General features: G+C 35.8%; 5 protein-coding genes and 1 long non-coding RNA gene across 7 annotated transcripts in view; 2 read left to right on the top strand and 4 right to left on the bottom strand.

The window, feature by feature from the left end:
- Positions 1-11,783, bottom strand: part of LOC105313450 (uncharacterized) — a 13,442-nt gene extending 1,659 nt beyond the window's left edge. The window contains exons 1-20 of the mRNA XM_019998849.1: positions 11,487-11,783; positions 11,268-11,408; positions 11,129-11,211; positions 10,939-11,077; positions 10,739-10,880; positions 10,529-10,647; positions 10,372-10,473; positions 10,294-10,319; positions 1,816-1,866; positions 1,315-1,426; positions 1,210-1,245; positions 1,072-1,153; positions 916-1,019; positions 786-875; positions 618-739; positions 475-565; positions 336-426; positions 203-273; positions 64-156; positions 6-14 (exon numbers count right to left, since the gene is read on the bottom strand). Of these exons, the coding sequence (XP_019854408.1) occupies positions 6-14; positions 64-156; positions 203-273; positions 336-426; positions 475-565; positions 618-739; positions 786-875; positions 916-1,019; positions 1,072-1,153; positions 1,210-1,245; positions 1,315-1,426; positions 1,816-1,866; positions 10,294-10,319; positions 10,372-10,473; positions 10,529-10,647; positions 10,739-10,880; positions 10,939-11,077; positions 11,129-11,211; positions 11,268-11,408; positions 11,487-11,762 (1,980 nt within the window). The 5' untranslated portion in view covers positions 11,763-11,783. The remainder of the gene's footprint in view (positions 1-5; positions 15-63; positions 157-202; positions 274-335; positions 427-474; positions 566-617; positions 740-785; positions 876-915; positions 1,020-1,071; positions 1,154-1,209; positions 1,246-1,314; positions 1,427-1,815; positions 1,867-10,293; positions 10,320-10,371; positions 10,474-10,528; positions 10,648-10,738; positions 10,881-10,938; positions 11,078-11,128; positions 11,212-11,267; positions 11,409-11,486) is intronic.
- Positions 2,381-4,221, top strand: LOC109583481 (uncharacterized). Its single transcript, XR_002185546.1, has 3 exons — positions 2,381-2,573; positions 3,688-3,816; positions 3,925-4,221. It is a non-coding gene; the product is annotated as an uncharacterized LOC109583481 (long non-coding RNA).
- On the bottom strand, positions 7,238-10,287 carry LOC109583479 (uncharacterized). The gene is made up of 4 exons (XM_019998859.1): positions 9,516-10,287; positions 7,687-8,012; positions 7,492-7,639; positions 7,238-7,425 (listed from the first exon to the last, which is right to left on the bottom strand). Exons 1-4 carry the CDS (start codon positions 9,807-9,809, stop codon positions 7,249-7,251), a joined length of 945 nt encoding a protein of 314 aa, XP_019854418.1. The 5' UTR covers positions 9,810-10,287; the 3' UTR covers positions 7,238-7,248.
- LOC100635698 (testin-like) lies at positions 11,780-14,002 on the bottom strand. 2 transcript variants are annotated; one of them, XM_019998858.1, is made up of 6 exons: positions 13,917-14,002; positions 13,767-13,858; positions 13,412-13,571; positions 13,132-13,362; positions 12,856-13,074; positions 11,780-12,796 (listed from the first exon to the last, which is right to left on the bottom strand). In XM_019998858.1, the coding sequence occupies exons 1-6, from the start codon at positions 13,989-13,991 to the stop codon at positions 11,915-11,917; spliced, it is 1,659 nt and encodes a 552-aa protein (XP_019854417.1). In that variant the 5' UTR covers positions 13,992-14,002; the 3' UTR covers positions 11,780-11,914. The 2 variants fall into 2 exon arrangements, with proteins under 2 accessions (XP_019854417.1, XP_011405194.2); XM_011406892.2 differs by having other exon boundaries at positions 13,767-13,861; positions 13,917-14,000.
- A 61-nt stretch (positions 14,003-14,063) lies between these two features.
- LOC100635194 (yrdC domain-containing protein, mitochondrial-like) lies at positions 14,064-15,384 on the bottom strand. Its single transcript, XM_003388000.3, has 4 exons — positions 15,035-15,384; positions 14,475-14,709; positions 14,261-14,397; positions 14,064-14,208 (listed from the first exon to the last, which is right to left on the bottom strand). Exons 1-4 carry the CDS (start codon positions 15,352-15,354, stop codon positions 14,151-14,153), a joined length of 750 nt encoding a protein of 249 aa, XP_003388048.1. The 5' UTR covers positions 15,355-15,384; the 3' UTR covers positions 14,064-14,150.
- A 110-nt stretch (positions 15,385-15,494) lies between these two features.
- Positions 15,495-17,685, top strand: LOC109583480 (uncharacterized). Its single transcript, XM_019998860.1, has 5 exons — positions 15,495-15,604; positions 16,277-16,501; positions 16,813-17,271; positions 17,329-17,415; positions 17,510-17,685. The coding sequence occupies exons 1-4, from the start codon at positions 15,583-15,585 to the stop codon at positions 17,397-17,399; spliced, it is 777 nt and encodes a 258-aa protein (XP_019854419.1). The 5' UTR covers positions 15,495-15,582; the 3' UTR covers positions 17,400-17,415; positions 17,510-17,685.
- The last annotated feature ends 48 nt before the right edge of the window (positions 17,686-17,733 follow it).

Here is a 17,733-nt window from a genome sequence, read left to right on the forward strand (position 1 = left end):
GATACATAACTACCCTAGGAAAGAGAAGACAGTCACTACTCAGTAATGTTGTTAAAGACTCACTGGTGGTATCCATATGGTCTTATTGACTACTTGACTGGTTTCATTTACTGCTTGGGTAATAGGAGCTGCCATGATATGAGGACCAAAGAAATACTGAGATTGTACAGAATAAAGTAATCTTAATAACACAGCAACTCACTTGATTATTAAATATGTATGATTCATCAGCTTCTGGATACTCAAAATACAGAGCTCTTAAAAGACTAAGGCCTAATAATGATTATAATAAATTAAATAAATAAAACAGTGAATGAATAGCAAAAAGGAAATACCTGTATCATGTGCCTCTCTAGCGTAAGTGTATATATAAGGTACCATACTACCTCTCAGTACCATAAATTCATGCATGATCTTATAATTAGCCTATTAAGAGGATGATAATACATTATTACATCATATTTATAGACTTACCAATGGGTAGACCCATATCCTACGATCATCTAATGCACTCTTACTGCTATGAATACGAAATATTGGAGAGAACGCCCCCCACTGTATCCACCTAAATAATGATAATACATTGATCATCTTAAAATCATTATTTTTTTCATTGCCTGGTATATAATTCAGCTGGAGGTGGTTTAAGGTGACCTCCAATATCATGACTCCAATACCCAAAGAGTACATTAGAGGCTCTTAGGGTGAAAGAAACTTGATAATTGAGAGAACTCCAGCTCTGATGCACAATACTTAAAAGTACAGGGTGCTAAAAATGGACTCACAGGATTTACGTTTCCAGAAAAGCCAATTTGATATCTGTGGTTACCAAGACCACCCCAAGAATGCAACAGGAAAGGTCTTTTGACAGGTTCCTATAAACTTATAAAATTATATTTGTCAAGACTAACATACATCTATTGGGCCCCATTGGTAAGGATTGGTAAAGAATAGATAATTGATCCAAAAGGTAGGATTAAGGTTTGGCATATTAATGCCAGTTTTTGGTCCTTCTTCACCTAGTGTTAAAATTAAGATCATAATATAAAATATTTCAACTATATCTAGTACCTTGTCGCCAGTCCAACCACCAGAAGTCAATGCCCATGTCTTGCAATGGCTTCAGAGTTATCTTTAAAAAATTATTGACAAACTATGCAAAGATAAATGAGAATAATTTTAACAAAATAAATCATATAACAGACTAACCTTGGGATCAACAGGCTTCCAAGGAACATACAAAGCCTATACCAATTAATAATAATAGTCTTGGTTTGGTACATAATTAAAAAATAATAATTAATTCATTTTTACCGAAGCATTCAATCCCATAGCCTCTACCATCTCGTTAAATGTATCCTCCCACTTTTGTATGCCACTAGCAAAATGAAGATTAAGGGTATTCTTTAGATTATTAGCCTTGCACCTATACAAACAATATTATAATGATGTCTGAGTTACTACTGAAGCAACTTTAAAAATTCACAAAAAATCTAATTTGGATTGAAACTTTCTACACAACGTAAGAGCATGTATATGCATTACAATATTATAAAGATAAAAAATTCTCACCTAGTCATTTTTGTGAAATTTACAATGTACTATAAGTATAGGACTTTGGCCCAATTTTTGAGTACTTTAAAATTCCAATTTTAATCAAATTCAGTTCAAACTTTCTATGCAACACAAGTACATGTATACACATCAGAAAATGTAATTAAAATTCATCGAAGTCATTTTTGATAAAATACTGAGCACAAGTATAAGCTCTTGCTGTGGAGTAGAGCTAGAATGCAAAAAATGCATTCCTCTTACCAAGCTAAAAAACCTTGTGGATTAGGAAACAAGTGATCATTCCAAGTAAACCCAGTCAGGTCCGTGTATATTTCCGCCAATCCAAATTTCTCATTTTGAAAGAAAGAAAATTGCATTTTGTCAAGTAATTTTAATTTTTAGAAATTTGAATTTTGAACGTCACGACCGTAAATCCTATTTTACTGAAATCACTAAATTTTACGAATTAGGATTTAGGATTTTGCCCTTTTGATTGCAACTCCTATTATCTAGCATTTGTGATTGCGGCATTGCGATTGCAATTCCTGTTTCTACAGGAGAAAATGATTTCCAAAGTCCAATTTTTGAGAAATAAAGGTGAAAAAGATCATGTGTAAAACGTATTCCAAACGAAGCTTACTTTAAAATTTAGTTTAGTGCGATAACTTGGTTTTTTTTTTTTAGAAATTATTAGGATTGAAACATTGCAATCTTAATTCCTAGTTTTTACAAGTGTGACTTGCTTTCTATAAACCAATTCAGAACGACAATCAAGCCTAAGCAAATAAAATGGCTAAAATCTAGTGAAGTGGGCGGTCCTGTGGACACACCCCTCACCACTCCCCTACCATGGCGAATCTAGAACTTCACTCGACAGGATTGAGAAGGATAGATGGACACATCCTCAGCTTTGCTCTCATTTTCAGACCTTCTATTCAGCACAGAAAGGGTTCAGTATTTGATCAATACAGAGGACTTTTAAGATCTTGACGATGCTGTATTGGAAGCAACATGTACCGGTAACTTTGTGTTAGTAGTTATATGATGACATATGCCATTAGTAGAGAAATTTCTAAATCTACCGTATAGCCAGAAAATTTGGCAGCCTAAAACTTTGGTGGTTTGCATCAAAACTGCCTGAATATTATATTGGCGCATTTTAATTTGGCAGTTTACTATCTTGTCTTTTCTTTAAGCACTCTCAGCTCTTCTTGAAGCTGCTCCTTGGTAGTCCTTGGCCACAGTCTTGACTCTGTGACTGAAATAGTGAGAAATACTGCCATTTTTTAGTATAATGGAACCCGCCCATTAGTGGTGGACGATATATCAAAATTTACGATATTTAAGCGATATAATGCAGTATCAATACTTATCAATATTCAAAAAATTGAAGAAAATATAGATAACAAACCACGCCCACAAATGGTTACATAACCTTAATAATGGTTAATTAACTATAACAGTAATATCTCGAAAATTACTAAACTGCATTCTTTTTGAAAGCTGATGAACTAGCTGAAGTATATCAAGCCATGCAAACAAGGTTTATATAATACTTTTTATAATAATAATAATTATTGTCTCAGAAATAACTTTATTTAGCCGTTTTAGTGATATTAAAGTTAATGGATGTGGCTTAATAACTTCTTGATAAAAAATATTGATATCTCCATTTTAAAGCAATATTGTATCATATTGTATCATATCAAAATTTTCAATATCGCCCAGCACTACCGCCCATAATAGTTGGAATTATTATTGACGGTTATAATGTTGGCAGTTTTATTTTGATCCACCAATCCGCCAAATTTTCCGGCTATACAGTATATTATACACATTAGTTTATTATAAAAAGTACTGATATATAATACAATTTTGACAAATCAATTACAATTTAAACCTTAACTTGTTAACTCAACCTTTGGTCTGGTAAAAGTGCGTTAAAGTACTTCAAAAGTAAGTGAAAGTACTTTGATATTTTTTTAATACTGAGTACAAGTGAAAGTACCAACTTAAAAACTTGACAATGGTGCACTTAAGCTTGCTTAAGTATGTACAAGTGTCCAAGTACTCATCCCATATCTGATGCATATATTGATGGTTGTTGATTGTATAAATTTAACCCCTCTATAGGTTTCATTTTATTTTTGGAAAAGATGATTGGTCTTAATTACTTTAAAGAAAAGGTGTTGGTGACGTATGACGTATGCTTCAAAGAAACAGAAACAAAGTCCTTAAATAGATGCTGATTTGTTTTACTTGGTAAGTTTTTCCAACAAAAGGATCTAACAGTCTATGTAACTCTCTTATCATAGGGCACCTTTTTTGAGGGCTGTAAATTATTATCTTTATTATTATCTTTGTTGATAGGATATTGCTTTATGCATGAAGGAAGTAACTCTCACAATTTTCTCTGTTCATGGATACCAAGACACAGGCTGCCTCAAAATTTAAATCTGAGTTTAGCAATTTCATTGCCATACAAACTAATGTACATTTCATTTTTATTTTTGTGTCAAATCATTCATGTGTATCCATAGTCAAAGGCAGCGCTTGCCCTCTTGTCACTGCTCTTTGTAATTTATTCTTTTTTCTGCACATCATTCAGTTTATCATTATTAATTTCTGTTATTATTATTTTGCAATTGTATACACTTTATTGAAAAAGTTAAGGAAACTATAACAAGCTACATATGGGTATTATCATCATCATGTGGTTAGTAAATTACTCTGGTTAGAGAAAGTAATTCTTGTTGGCTGGTCCGTATTTTACTGTAAATGCATGTGTTGACAAGTGAATCTATTCACTTTGAATCATTTCACGAATAATTAAATAAATGAACAATTTACATCTTCAAAATAGTTCACACAATGCAATACAATACAATGAGTTTAATTTAATCTAAATTGATTGGAGGCAGTTCTTCATCATCTCTTTCATCCTCATTCTGTATGGACTTTCTAACATCATTGAGAAAGGCATCTAATCCACGCAACAACATGGTCTCATTGTATCCTCTGGAGGCATTACACGAGGGACAACTCTTGGTGAGTGCTTCTTTACCATTGTACCATTGATTCACGCACTTCTCGCAACCTAAAATAGACTGGCAGCATTTAGTTATTATAACAGGTGGTTTAACGGGCACAATATGGCAGATTTTGCATTGAAAAGTATCTCGCATGATTCGGCGTAGTCCAAGGGGAATGACGGAATTTTCAGTGAGTTCCATCATTCCATTTATGCTCCTCTTTATGACAGACAACTCACTGACAACAATATCGAGCCTATCATCCTTCCTGGCTTTCTTTTTTGGGGCCTCAAAATCATCTTCAGAATCACTTAAAACAATTTTTGAGGATTTGGAATAGTCACCACCTATATCATTCTTTAATACTGCATAGATCTTTCTCCTGGGACATTTCCAAAAACTCATACCTGTAAGAAAAAATCAAAATGTCTCAATGATGATCAAAAGGAATGTCATCATCTCTTTTTAAGTTTCCTAGCTTGTGCAATTTATAATACATTAATAACAATACTATTATGCTTAAAAATAATCTGGTAGTTAGTCTCGTTAGCCAGACCATTGACCTGCTGTTAATTCACCACTACAATTAATTGGCTGGTCAATGATCTGCATGGCTCTTGAGACTATGTAACTGGGAGTCATGTCAAAGAATGTCAGATATTTAATACCACTATAATAGAACTGGCAGCTAACCTAGTGTTGATGAGTCATCTGTAAGCTCTATTGCATCATTGGTCACCAATGTGTACTGCTGTCCCCATCGTTTGTGAATGACTCCTAGCACGTAAGTCAGATTAGCTGTAGATTCCGTCAATTCTACAAAGGTTTGACTAATGCTAACAAACTCAGGTTTTCGTCGAAAGGCCTTTACAATATTAGCCTTGACAATCTTTACGCTAAAAGTTGGCAGTCGCTTTGGAGCTACAACTGAGTGAAATCCTGATGGTGGTGTGTGAGAAGGGCCTGGTAAACTCGGTGTACTAGAGACAGACATAGACCGGGCTGTGTTTGAAGTACGCGATGGGAGAGGGGAAGAAAGAAGTGGTCCCTTCACTGTTAGCACGGAATACTGAGGCACATCAGAAAGATCAAATGTGCCATCCTGCCTAGGTAAATATGCCAAATCAGTGACTTCATCTTTTAACCACGCTTCTGCTGGATTAACCTAAAATATGAAATAGTGAAGTGAGGAGTGTGGGGACTTGGGAAACTACTTCACTACTTCATAGACTCGCATGTGTGCATGCTGTGCCTACTGCCATTATGCAATTGCTAGAAATTGCTGGTGTCGACTATACACTTACCTGAAATATTCTTCTTAAACTATCGACAGTTATTTGTCCCAATAGAAGCTCTTGCACTTTGCCATTCATTTCTAAGCTCACTTTCGCCATACCGACACCCGAGTATCTCAAGTTTCAAGTCTTCCACTGAGCAATTCTAAAGCTTCTTGCTGTACTAAACTCTATGAGGCAGTATACTTTATAGATCTATATATGGCACTACCTAATATAGCATTAAAATGGAGCCACAACCTGAAGACCACTCTGATTGGTCAGTTGATCCTCTTTGAAAGTTAATTGTCAAAAATATCACTTTAGCAAAATTTGGAATTCACTTTTGGAAAAACTATAGACTATCACTTAGACTGTCCATGGGATGTCACATGCACAATTGTCCAGAATAAAAAATTGTTGAAACTCATTACTTTCACCAAATGTTTTTAATCTGATTGGCATGACGGCAGAGTCCTTAGCAGTGTCCATTTTTTCACAATAAAAATTTAATGACAAATATTACAATTATTGAAGTCTATGACTGACAATGATAAGTACACAAAAACAATCATGTATACGTAACTATTTAAATTTAACAATCGCTCAAAGAATCATTGACATAAACATTAAAAAAGGAAATTATTAATTAAAGCAAAATGAATGATTATAGGCAACAAATTATAATAATAAAGAATAACTAAATACTAATCCAAGGTACTTGCCAGTTGCTTACTCACATCAGTAAAATAAAGTAGTCCATCACGAAAAAAACTGTAGTCCCCATTGACAATCCTATGAAAAAAAGGTCCAAAATCTGAATATTGTTCCAAAAATCTGGATTCTCGCTGGGCAAAGAGTTCTGAATTTCCTTCTAAGGGATCATAGCCAAATGAACTGAACTCAGTGATGTGACCACCATGAGACCGAAACTGCTGCAAAGCAACTTGAGGATCAGGAACTAGTAAGGGATCAATTGCGACAGTTTGGTTATTCTTTACCATTTGTGCATTAGGAATTCCCTTACCTAAAACAAGTAAATTATTTTACAAGTATTTGTTAAACGACTATTTACAACAATTGCAACTCCACCTATTGCACTATATAGATTACTATGTAATCTACATAACAATTGCATGTACTATTACTATTACAGTGCATGTACTGGACCTGCACTGCAATTTTAATTTGAGACAAATTATAATTAAAATTACATAGAACTGCAATAATTTAAAAAAAATAAAAATTGATTAAAAATTGATTAATCACAGTACAGGATATTTCAGGTCAGTGTGGTATGCAATACTCAAAAAACCAAGGTATTTGATTTGTTTATGTGAATAAGGTGTGCGTGTAAATATCTGGAATGGAGTGTTCATTCCATGCATTCATGGCAAGATAGTGCCAACATGTGCAACTCTAATAGTAAACCAAGAGACGCAAAACTTTACATGCATGCAGATCATATCAATGTCTCCGTTTTCCTCTAGCTGAATCAAAGCTGTCTTAATAGGATAATTGACTCGTCCATTAATTTCGACCCAAATCCTTTCAATGCAATGATTCTAAAAAAATTTTCATATGTAACTTTGTCTATGTTAGTCAATCATAATTGAAAGACATTCGTGTACCTGTTTTGAAGTGGTTTGTATATGAGGAGAACGCAATGGATTCCGGCGTAAATGAGCTAGTTGTTCCTGTACAAATAGCATAAGTACCCACTCCTTCCCATGGTCCACTCTAACCTGATCCCAAAGTCCATAGTCTAATATTATTGGCCTGCCAGGTAATCATGAATATTATTTAAAGTGATACAAATTATTTACCTATAAAGGTTAGCATAAATTTCAATGTTGTTTTTAATGGGCATGCTGAGAAAAGAAACAATTTTTCCACTGAAGCCATCTATTGCACACACATGAGTGACGCCATACATAATTAGTTTTTCATTTTGGTCCACATGGAGCTTGTGCCCAAAATAGTCAGCTCGATATGGGACAGGATTCATCTGCCTTGCAGTAGCTGTTCTACGTGCCTGGTGATAGCTGGGGTTCTGACGGGATAGTGATTTGCCAACCCTCGTTTCACTCACTTTAAGACCTTCTGAAGCTAGGTGGCCTGTCATGGTTTTCCGGCCATATGTTGGGCCAACCTATAACATAATGTTGTGATCTATAATAATTATTATGGGAGAAACTGAAAACAATATTATTAATCAAGAAGATAGTCTTGCCCCGCCCCTCCGCAAGTAGAAAAATGGGCGGGGCAAGACTGTCAAGAAGACCAATAATTAATTAGTTCAATCTATGCATGATAGCCATAACCTTCTGTATGCAATTATCAGTAGAACAACAAATGACATAATGCATGACACACTTTGATTTCAATAAAAACAAAATTAAAGCATTCAACAGGGATGCAATTCATCCTCAGCCAAAACAGTTGTATGATTATCAAAATCACTTCAGATGATAATATCAAAATAATTATCCGTACAGATAATATCAAAGTATATCTACTTAAATAATATACAAGTATATATAACCATAGATAATAGAGTAAATGAAAGGGATTGGAAATGGAAGCATGGGTGTAGCATAACCTCCATTCATCTGTATTGCTGCTAGGTCAACAGAGGCTCATTGTCATTTTTTGTCACAATTTACCATTCATTGTCTTTCTTTTAGGAACAATATCTCGTGAACAAGTGTTCCTACGCAAGTGAAATTAAAGCATCAAGAAGCCTAATGTTTCCTCTTAATAATACTGTTTTCTATTGTACAGATAATTTTACCATGTTAATGTTATGGGACTTTTAAAACCATAAAATGTACTTTTTGTCATTATAATCCCCTTTTTGAAAACATGCTTATGTAAAATACAAGATCTTTACAATCATATGAATCATATGGAATGTACAAACTCATGCTTCATGATGCTAGTATCTAGCATCATGAAGCATGAGTTTGTTACAACAGAAAAAAGGCCAAAATGAAAAAATTTGTTGTACCTATAACTGGTTGGAAAATAGCGTTGTAGAAGTAAAAATCTTGCTGCAGGTAATCCTAAGCTTTCTATATGGTATGGTAGGTATATACACGTAATAAGTACATGACCTCTTGGATCTCCATAAATGTCCTTCAAAATCCTTGCAGTATAGCCTCGCAAATGGAGGAGATGAATAGTCAACCGGCATTGGGCCAGTGACCACTGACCAATAGCAACATCAACCAGCCTATGCCCCCGTTTCCAATCCCTTACGTTTACTCTAATATCTATAATATAATAGAATATAGCCTGACCCCACCCCTTCACTGAAACCCTTCCTCCTCCAGCGACGGGGCGGGGCCAGACTATATTTAGTACTAGTTACAGCCAGCTGGAATATAGTGAGCAACAGCTAGTTTCATGAGTCATGATGCCACTAAGGGGTGTGATGACACTAAGCAAAAGCCAATAATCATATAATTCATCATTTTTTTCACAGCTGCTATATAGTCAGACGTAGGCCCACCTGACTAGCTGCTATAACATATAGAACACAAAATTCATATTCAGTCATAATTTTGTCGTAAAATCGCCAATACACTGCCAGCAATGAAGTAAAATTATACTTGTCTGTGTGTGACATGTACATTAATCAACCAAAATTTACTTTATTAATTGCCTCAGATACGGCAACATCAAGGTCAACATCACTGATCCTGGAAGTCCTTTTAATCCCTTCCTTGCTACACAGCCTCTGAATAGATCTTACACTAAAACCAGACTCTGAAGGATACAAGGAGTGAAAGTGTTCACTTAGTTGGTTGTGTGTCCAGTTCTCTTTTTCCACCTTCTCCCTGATAAAATCAACGAAATGCTGAAGCTTTGCCATGATGATAGCGTGCAATCGCTGCAATCCACTCGAGCAGCGCAGTACGGTCAGCCACAGTTGGGGTGTGGTCATGGGCGTGGTCTACTGGTTGCAAACACGCCTACTCCATAGACAGTCTAGTCTAGTATCAGTCTAGTCGCCAGTCTAATATTTATGGGGCCTTTCACTGCTTGTTTGTTTCGGAGTTTTTCTTTACTAATTTAGATCTTGGACTTGGATAAATAGAAATTAGGATTAAAATGTTCAAATCCTAAATCCTAATAATTATTTTTTTTACCAAACTAAGAACGGTAGATCTAGTCTCTATCTTTAAATCTTTGAATAGCATCGATTTTATATTCTCAAAATCCAGGCTTTGATATTACCAAAATGTCAAATTGTGATCGAAATCCCAATTCCCAAATCCAAAAATTTAAATTTCACAATCATGCGATAAAATAGGATTTACGGTCGTGACGTTCAAAATTCAAATTTCTGAAAATTAAAATTACGTGACAAAATGCAATTTTCTTTCTTTCAAAATGAGAAATTTGGATTGGCGGAAATATACACGGACCCAGTCAGTCCTTTCCTTTCTCCAGCCTATAATTACATAATTAAAGAGCAGTTAGTTTGATCAGTTATAACATCTTACAGGATCAATTATGTCGTCTTTATAAAATGTTTTATGCCAGTCCATGTCAAGAACAAGAACATCCAATGGGATATTTCTACTATGATATCCATTGACCAATTCCTATACAATGTACAAGAATCATTTTGTTAAAAAGTGTATAATAGAGTATTTTAACCATTTCTCCTATATCACTGTATGCCCAGTATCGAGAGTAGTACATTCCAAATGCATATCTAGGGGGCATGGGTATTCTTCCAGCAACCAGTGCAAAGTCATATACTGCTCCTTTATACTCTAACAATAATAATAACAATAATAATAATAATAATAATAATAATAATAATAATAATAATAATAAATAAATAAATAAATAAATAACACTAACCATGGCCGTGACCGAAGAAGTATAGATCCTGACGTGACTGTTTGGAATAATAACAGTTTGGGGGTTTTCCAGAGTGAGACCAACAACAGCCATGCCCTATACAATCCTTTTGCGATATTGAGTGAAAACCACATGAACGAACCTATTAGAAAAAATTATTATTATTTTAATAGAACATAGCACATAGTGCCTGGTCTTACCGAAGCATTGTTGATATCAGAGCAAAAGTCATTAGTAGAGTTACTAATGTTAGGGCTAACAGCCCAAGGCCATTCAGAATCATCGAATTGAGGATATCCAGTATCATCAACCACAACATAACCATCTCTTGATATTAAACTATAACCGCATTACTTCAATAGTGTATACTCTACTGTGCTTCTAACTCACCCCAAAGTACAATGACTATCACTTTTAGAGTCGGCCTTATAACAATCTAAAAGATCTTTATCACCATTGTTACCGTCCAATGTCTGCAAAGAAACAACATTCCAATTAATGACATCAAAATTAAGCTATAAAGACTCACTCGTACTGTTCCCCCTAGATTACCACCAAGTGAATCTTCAGTGTAAGGCTGCGGTGACCACAAATTACTTTTGCCATTAAATTGATACTCGACGATTAAGTTTTCTTTGTTGAATGACTCACCTGATGAAAAGTATGACACCTAAGATAATGCATAACTATTATGTAAAGTCAGTGCAAACCCAACACAATAATGCTAGTAGATACTAGATAGACCCACCTTCAGATAAGAAGTCTCTATAATTTGCCATTTTCCTTCATCATATGAATAGTGATCAAATTTTGGAGTAGGTAAGTATCTGTTGACGAAGGTCAGTGTGGCAGAGTCTACAGCTTGACCCCATTCCATGCGAATGAGACGTGGAGTTAATACAGTGAATCTAGCCTGGCCCACTGTAACAACTGAATCAGGATTAGGAAGTGGATTATAAGAAGGATCAGCATGGACCACCATCCAACTAGAAAAGGACCAAAGAAGCAGAGGGAGCAGCATCATGATTGTTTTTCACTTTATGATCACATGACTTAAGAAATCTTTTTATTCAATATTCATCATACAAATGTATTAAATTAAAGTTAAAAATGTATTAGATAGATAGACTAAAATAGTAATTATTCAGCAGTATTGTAAATTATTATTAATAGTATTCATGTACTGCTATTTTTTCCAGCACAAGGCTCACAAAGAATGTCATTTAGACTTGTCTCATAGAATGACTGCTTCCCAATTGGAATGCCACAGTTTGTGCACTTGAAACAGTTGAGATGGTATATTTTCTTTTTGTACATTGTATGGCGAGATGTGACGGGCTCCTTGCAAGCTCCACACACCTTAGCAAACTTTACTACACACGATTCACAGTAAAACTTCCCATGCTTCTCAGATATCTTCCCAGCATCAGTTGATAGTGCTTTATTGCAGTCTGCACATTTAAAACATTCGAGATGGAAGACATTGAAGCTAAACTGAACTCCTTTCCCAGTGATTGGCTTGTAGCAGACGTTGCACTTCTTGCTGGTCTTTTGTTTAAAACAATCACCGCAGACAAGGCTACCAGCATAATTCTGAAACCCCTTGTCAATTAGGCTAATTTTGCACGAGGAGCAACTGAAACACTTGACATGCCAGGCATGAGCTTCATATTTCATGTGCTTCTCTGTGAGGAGGATTCCCTCCTTACATGAAGAACACTGAGCAATTGGTTGCAAGCATTCATCACAGAGAAAGTCGCCTTCAGAAAAGTAATATTTCCTGTCAAAAAGGCTCTCTCTGCATCTCTTGCAGTTGAAGCAGTCTTCATGAAGCTCTATTCCATTCTTGGTAATCTTTGATTGTCCTATCTTAATGGGAAGAAGGCAGCGACGACAATCAACAGCTGTTTTATCATAGCATGTCTGGCAAACAAAAGAGCCATCCTTTCTCCCTGTATACTTTTGACCCTGGAGTGGGGTATCACACAGCTGGCAGCAAAAGTGCTCTTTGTGCCACTTTTTGTCCTCTGCTATTGTAAAAGTATCGGCAACAATCAACTATAAAATTAATTAAAAATAATTAAAAATTATGACATCTAGGATGAATCATACCGTACCTCATCACATCCATGGCAGCGTGGTATTTTAAGTTCAGCATAATGTCTCCCACAGTAAAGGCTGTCATCCTTGTCATTGAGGAAGTAGATCAGATCAACTAGCACTTCATTGCATGTTGTGCATGTGAAGCATAATGGGTGCCATGCCTTTGAGGGTGAGCGAGCTGCTGCAATGTACACACTTCCAGTATCAATCCTTTTATCACACTGAGTGCAAACCTAATACATTGAAGTCATAGCTCATTAATTTAGTAATAATAATTATTATTATTTTGCCTTTTTTCCTGTTGCTATGTTAATGCCTCCTACACCGCAGGCACGAGCTTTACATTTATCGGCTATTTTGATGAGCCTCTTCTTTTCAATGTCACTCATATCATGGCATAAAGTAGGGTCCAAGTCATGCGGTGGTAGTTGCTCTAGGTACAGCTGGTTTCTTTTCTTCTCTCCTTCGCTACCTCGTAACGGAACTCGGTCTTTTGGCAGGCATTCCATGTAGCGCTTGACCTGTTCTCATCATGTGAATTATTATTACATAAAATACTTGAAGGCTTACCAGGTCCACACTGATCCCACTTGGAAACCAGGAATAGCTGTTGAGGACCTTTTCATCTGCAACATCTTGACTATACCTCCTGTCTGACATTCTTGAGCTCCTCGGGCTAACGGTTGCTTGATGAGTTTCACGTGGGCATTGACAATTGATGCATACTTTCCTGGAAAGGAGAAAGGAAAAGGCAATGCAGCTGTATACACTAATTCTCAATGGACCAAGCAAGTATGAAAACATTGCTATGATACATAATTAGATCATACAGCCTTCAGCTACTTAAAAGAATTCAAATTAAACATTATCGGTCAACTACCATGCATAAAATGCAAAATGCTATATAATGCATAATTATTTTTACCTCCAGACATGTAAAAGTAATCCCTCACATCCTCCCTTACATCTTAAGCAAGGAGCACCAACTTCAACCTTAGGAACAGCAGCAGTCAATCTCTGCTAAGATTAATAATACAAAGCAAAAGCTCCTCCTATACAAGGCTGCAAGGCTTACCGGTTTAGCAGGACCAGGGGATGAAGAAGATGACGAAGAGCGAGTTCTTTCTAACACTGGCGAGTCCTTGGACATTTTGTTTGCTTCCTAGCCGCTCAAATGAATCTGCATTCAAGCACTATGGCACGCCCACTTGTTGCAACAAAATTAAATTCATAAAGACAGAGGGTCAAATTCTTAACATTCCTTTAAAAATATAAAATTATTATTACAATTCATACAACACAGCATTAATTATGACGACTCTTTTAAGCCATATTTCATCAGCAGTGCACTCGTCTGCATCAAAGCACTAGTAGTAAGGACAAAATAAGAGTTATGCTGCATAAAGTATCTCTTCTTACCATCCTGGTCTTATGATTTTATAATAACCTTCCACTGATACATCAACAACAGTAGATCCATCCCTTGAAGCACTGTTATTACCGATTCTTCCTCCGTCTACAACAGCATCAAGTTGAGGCCAGAGTGACTGAAACTCCTTTTAAAAAACACATCAATGTCAATAAGCATTGTAATACATTCACATAATCATAATGGTAACAATACTTGACTAACTTCAATAGCCAAAGTGCTCTTCTCATTGCTGACATTAGCACTAGTGAGAGCTAATGGCTTGTCAAAGTGCTGAGCCAGTTCAGTGATGAAATGACTATGAGGGATACGGACACCAACGGTCTCTATGGCAGGATTCAGTGACGGATTAAGAGACTCCCTCCTTCTCATGACGAGAGTCACAGGGCCAGGTAGCAATTCATCCAACAGGTCAGTGCTCAGTGTATTAATGGCCCACCTGTCAATATGAAAAGCCTCATTAACAACACTTTTGGGAAGTTAATGCCCTCATTCAGACAACACTATTACTCCCACATGTAATCAAAGGCGGAACCCGATATGCTATGATGGTAAAGCGATACCCTTGGCCCACAATAATAACAATGTCATGAAAGAGTTGGTCTATATTAGGAGCACATTTTACAGTCACATCATACAAGTATACACAAAACTATGTACTATCAAAATAAGCAATTTTAAGCATGCCAAAGACCACTTTAAAAATTTGCAACCAATTTTGCAAAAACAAAAATTTCATTAAATTAAAATAACCGCCCCCTCACTTATCAATATCGTTAATCCTTCCCACACATATAGCCAATGGACGCATCTTTGTTCTTCCTTTTATTGAGTATATCCTTTCAATAGCTCCTGTATCAAGTGCTGATGCTGTCAGACCATATATTGTATCAGTGGGAACAGCCAAAACTCCTCCTCTCTCTAAAAGTCTTGCACATTCCCATACTGCATCCAATCCATCACTTGCCTTGAGTATGTTTGCAGCTGTATCTCTTCCTCGGGTTGTAACGAGGCTCATATTTCTCAAAAACTTTGCACAATAGTGTAATGAATCAGCAATGACCCTGTTTAAGAGCAATGACATCTAATTGTGGTGCAATGACAATTACACGTGGGTAGCCACGCCTTTTTAAAATTAGAGTCTAATTTAAAATATCTACATAAACTTAATTTTAACTTTATAAATATTAACTCTTTTGATGCTACTCACTCAGCTAGTACTATATAGTAGCTACTGGCGGTATATAGCAAGTCAGGGATTATGGAAGATGCCTGGTCGATTTTTATCATTTTTTAAATTCTCTTCTCAACCATGAGGCTGAGCTCTGTTTGTGGTGAGTTTTAGTTTATTTACTCAAATTTATTGTGTTGAAAGTTGAAACAACAGAAAATAGTGTAGATCTCTGATCTATGTAGATGTAGATCTATCTAATTGAGTGGGCGTGGCCAAAATATTTTTAATTAAAAAAGTTCTGTGGAGTAACTGCATGAAACTTGACCTACTTACCCTCACGTGATCAGTTAACAAATCATGTGATAGAAAGTTGGATCAAATTTCACTTTAGTTATGCGACTATTTTAAAGGGACACGTTCATGGAAATAGATGCACATGTCACTGTAGAGGAAGTAAACATTAAATTGGACATGCAACAGACTTTTAATTATTAGTTATAACACGTGTTTAGACATGCATAGAGAGTAGAGACAAAGCAATTAGGCCTAGAACCAGGAGTAGGCATCTCTAGAACACTTCTTTCAACCAGTATTAGCTCTTTTGCCACCCAAAGACACTCTTTTTGGCCAGGAACATTACGAGTAGCCACTCGAGTAGCCATTTTACCTTCATTTTTTATGGGCATGGTCACACGTTATGAATAGTTATTAATACTTCACGTCATTAATGATGTCACCTTGAAGAACAGGCCACTTTTTAAAGATGACGTGCTTCCATGAACGTGTCCCTTTAATAATGACATTATTTCAAATTATTTGTTAATTGTTATAGGTTCGAAAATAGTCTTTCCTTACTTTTCAACTTTGAATTTTCATGTCAATGGACAGAGTTCTGATACATCATGTGAGCATAAAGATGGTGTCACTATCAGGCAGTTGGATACTGCTACTATGGTGTCTGTGATATCGCTTGTGCATGAAACTGATAAAGCAGTTCACCTTTATTGCGTAAACAATGTTTCTAAGCAGACTGTACTTGATTACACTTTAAAACCGGGTTAGTACTGTGCTAGCTATGACATTAAACTCTATTTAGTTAAAATTATCCTCAATTTCTTAGCTCTGACCTAAGTCTTGATAATAATAGTATAGTTCATGAGCTCAGAGCCTGCATGTGACTAAGAGAACTACTAGTCGTCCGTTTATTTGTTTATGTATTATCATGGTATTATCACTCCTCTTTTTATTTAAATTATATTAAATGAACACATTTGTAACTTAGTGTGCACACACGAACTCATGAAAGTGAGTCTCTAAATGTTTTAATTAGTCAATGTGTCATTTACATGTATGTTTATAATCTGGTAGGTGTGTTATCTGATGTGAATAATTTGACACTTGATTTCACTCTCAATGACACCCTGCAGATGTACTGGTCTCAGCCTTCCAATGTGTGTCAATGTGATAGAAACGAATCATGCGATATTACTTATAAAGTCTCTTTTGATGAGGATCCCAATGGATTAGAGCATGTGGCGCATGGTCCTTATTTTGAACTCCCTCGTGTCAGCAAGTTCGATGCACTGTCTGTCGAGGTAATTGTACCTCAAAATCAAACAATTAGATGTGTACCTGCTACTACTACCTTGAGCACCTCCAATGATACTACTCGTAGTGCTCCTCAAAACAAGAAATTGTTTCTATTCATAGCCATGCTTTTGGTGGTAGCCTGTAGTCCATTCTGTTACAAGATTTGGATATGTTATATAAAGGCCTGCTTGTTAGTCTGCTATAGGCTGTACCATTTTATAATGAAGAAGAGAAATGGTAAATAAAGTATATTCTAAATTAATACAAATATTTTGTTTATTTTGAATACAATAGCAAAGCCTCTACTTCCGATATTTGATACACCTGCTCATCCATGTGCCTTCATTGTTGTAACCCGCCCATGAATGACACAACTTCATGGTAAGTAAATCAAAATTGGGAATGAATTTATAACCATTTTTGCAAAATACCATTATTGAAATCGGTTTATTATAGAATCTTACTTTTGCTATAGATTATTTAAAGAAGATGTAATACAGTGCTTTGCAGGTTGCTTGACCCAGTTTCTGCTCACGTGACATGTATTACTAGTATGGTGAGAGTCACGTGATTAACGAGTTTGCAGGGTCAAGTAACCTGCAAAGCCACTGTATTACAGATGACATGCTAAAGTGAATTGTTTAATTTTTTGCAATTTTTATATTAATACTTTTTGTTAATAATAACTAAGTCACACCC

The sequence above is a fragment of the Amphimedon queenslandica genome, unplaced genomic scaffold (genome assembly GCF_000090795.2).
Source record: "Amphimedon queenslandica unplaced genomic scaffold, v1.1 AMPQUscaffold_13303, whole genome shotgun sequence".
Classification (NCBI taxonomy): Eukaryota; Metazoa; Porifera; class Demospongiae; order Haplosclerida; family Niphatidae; genus Amphimedon; species Amphimedon queenslandica.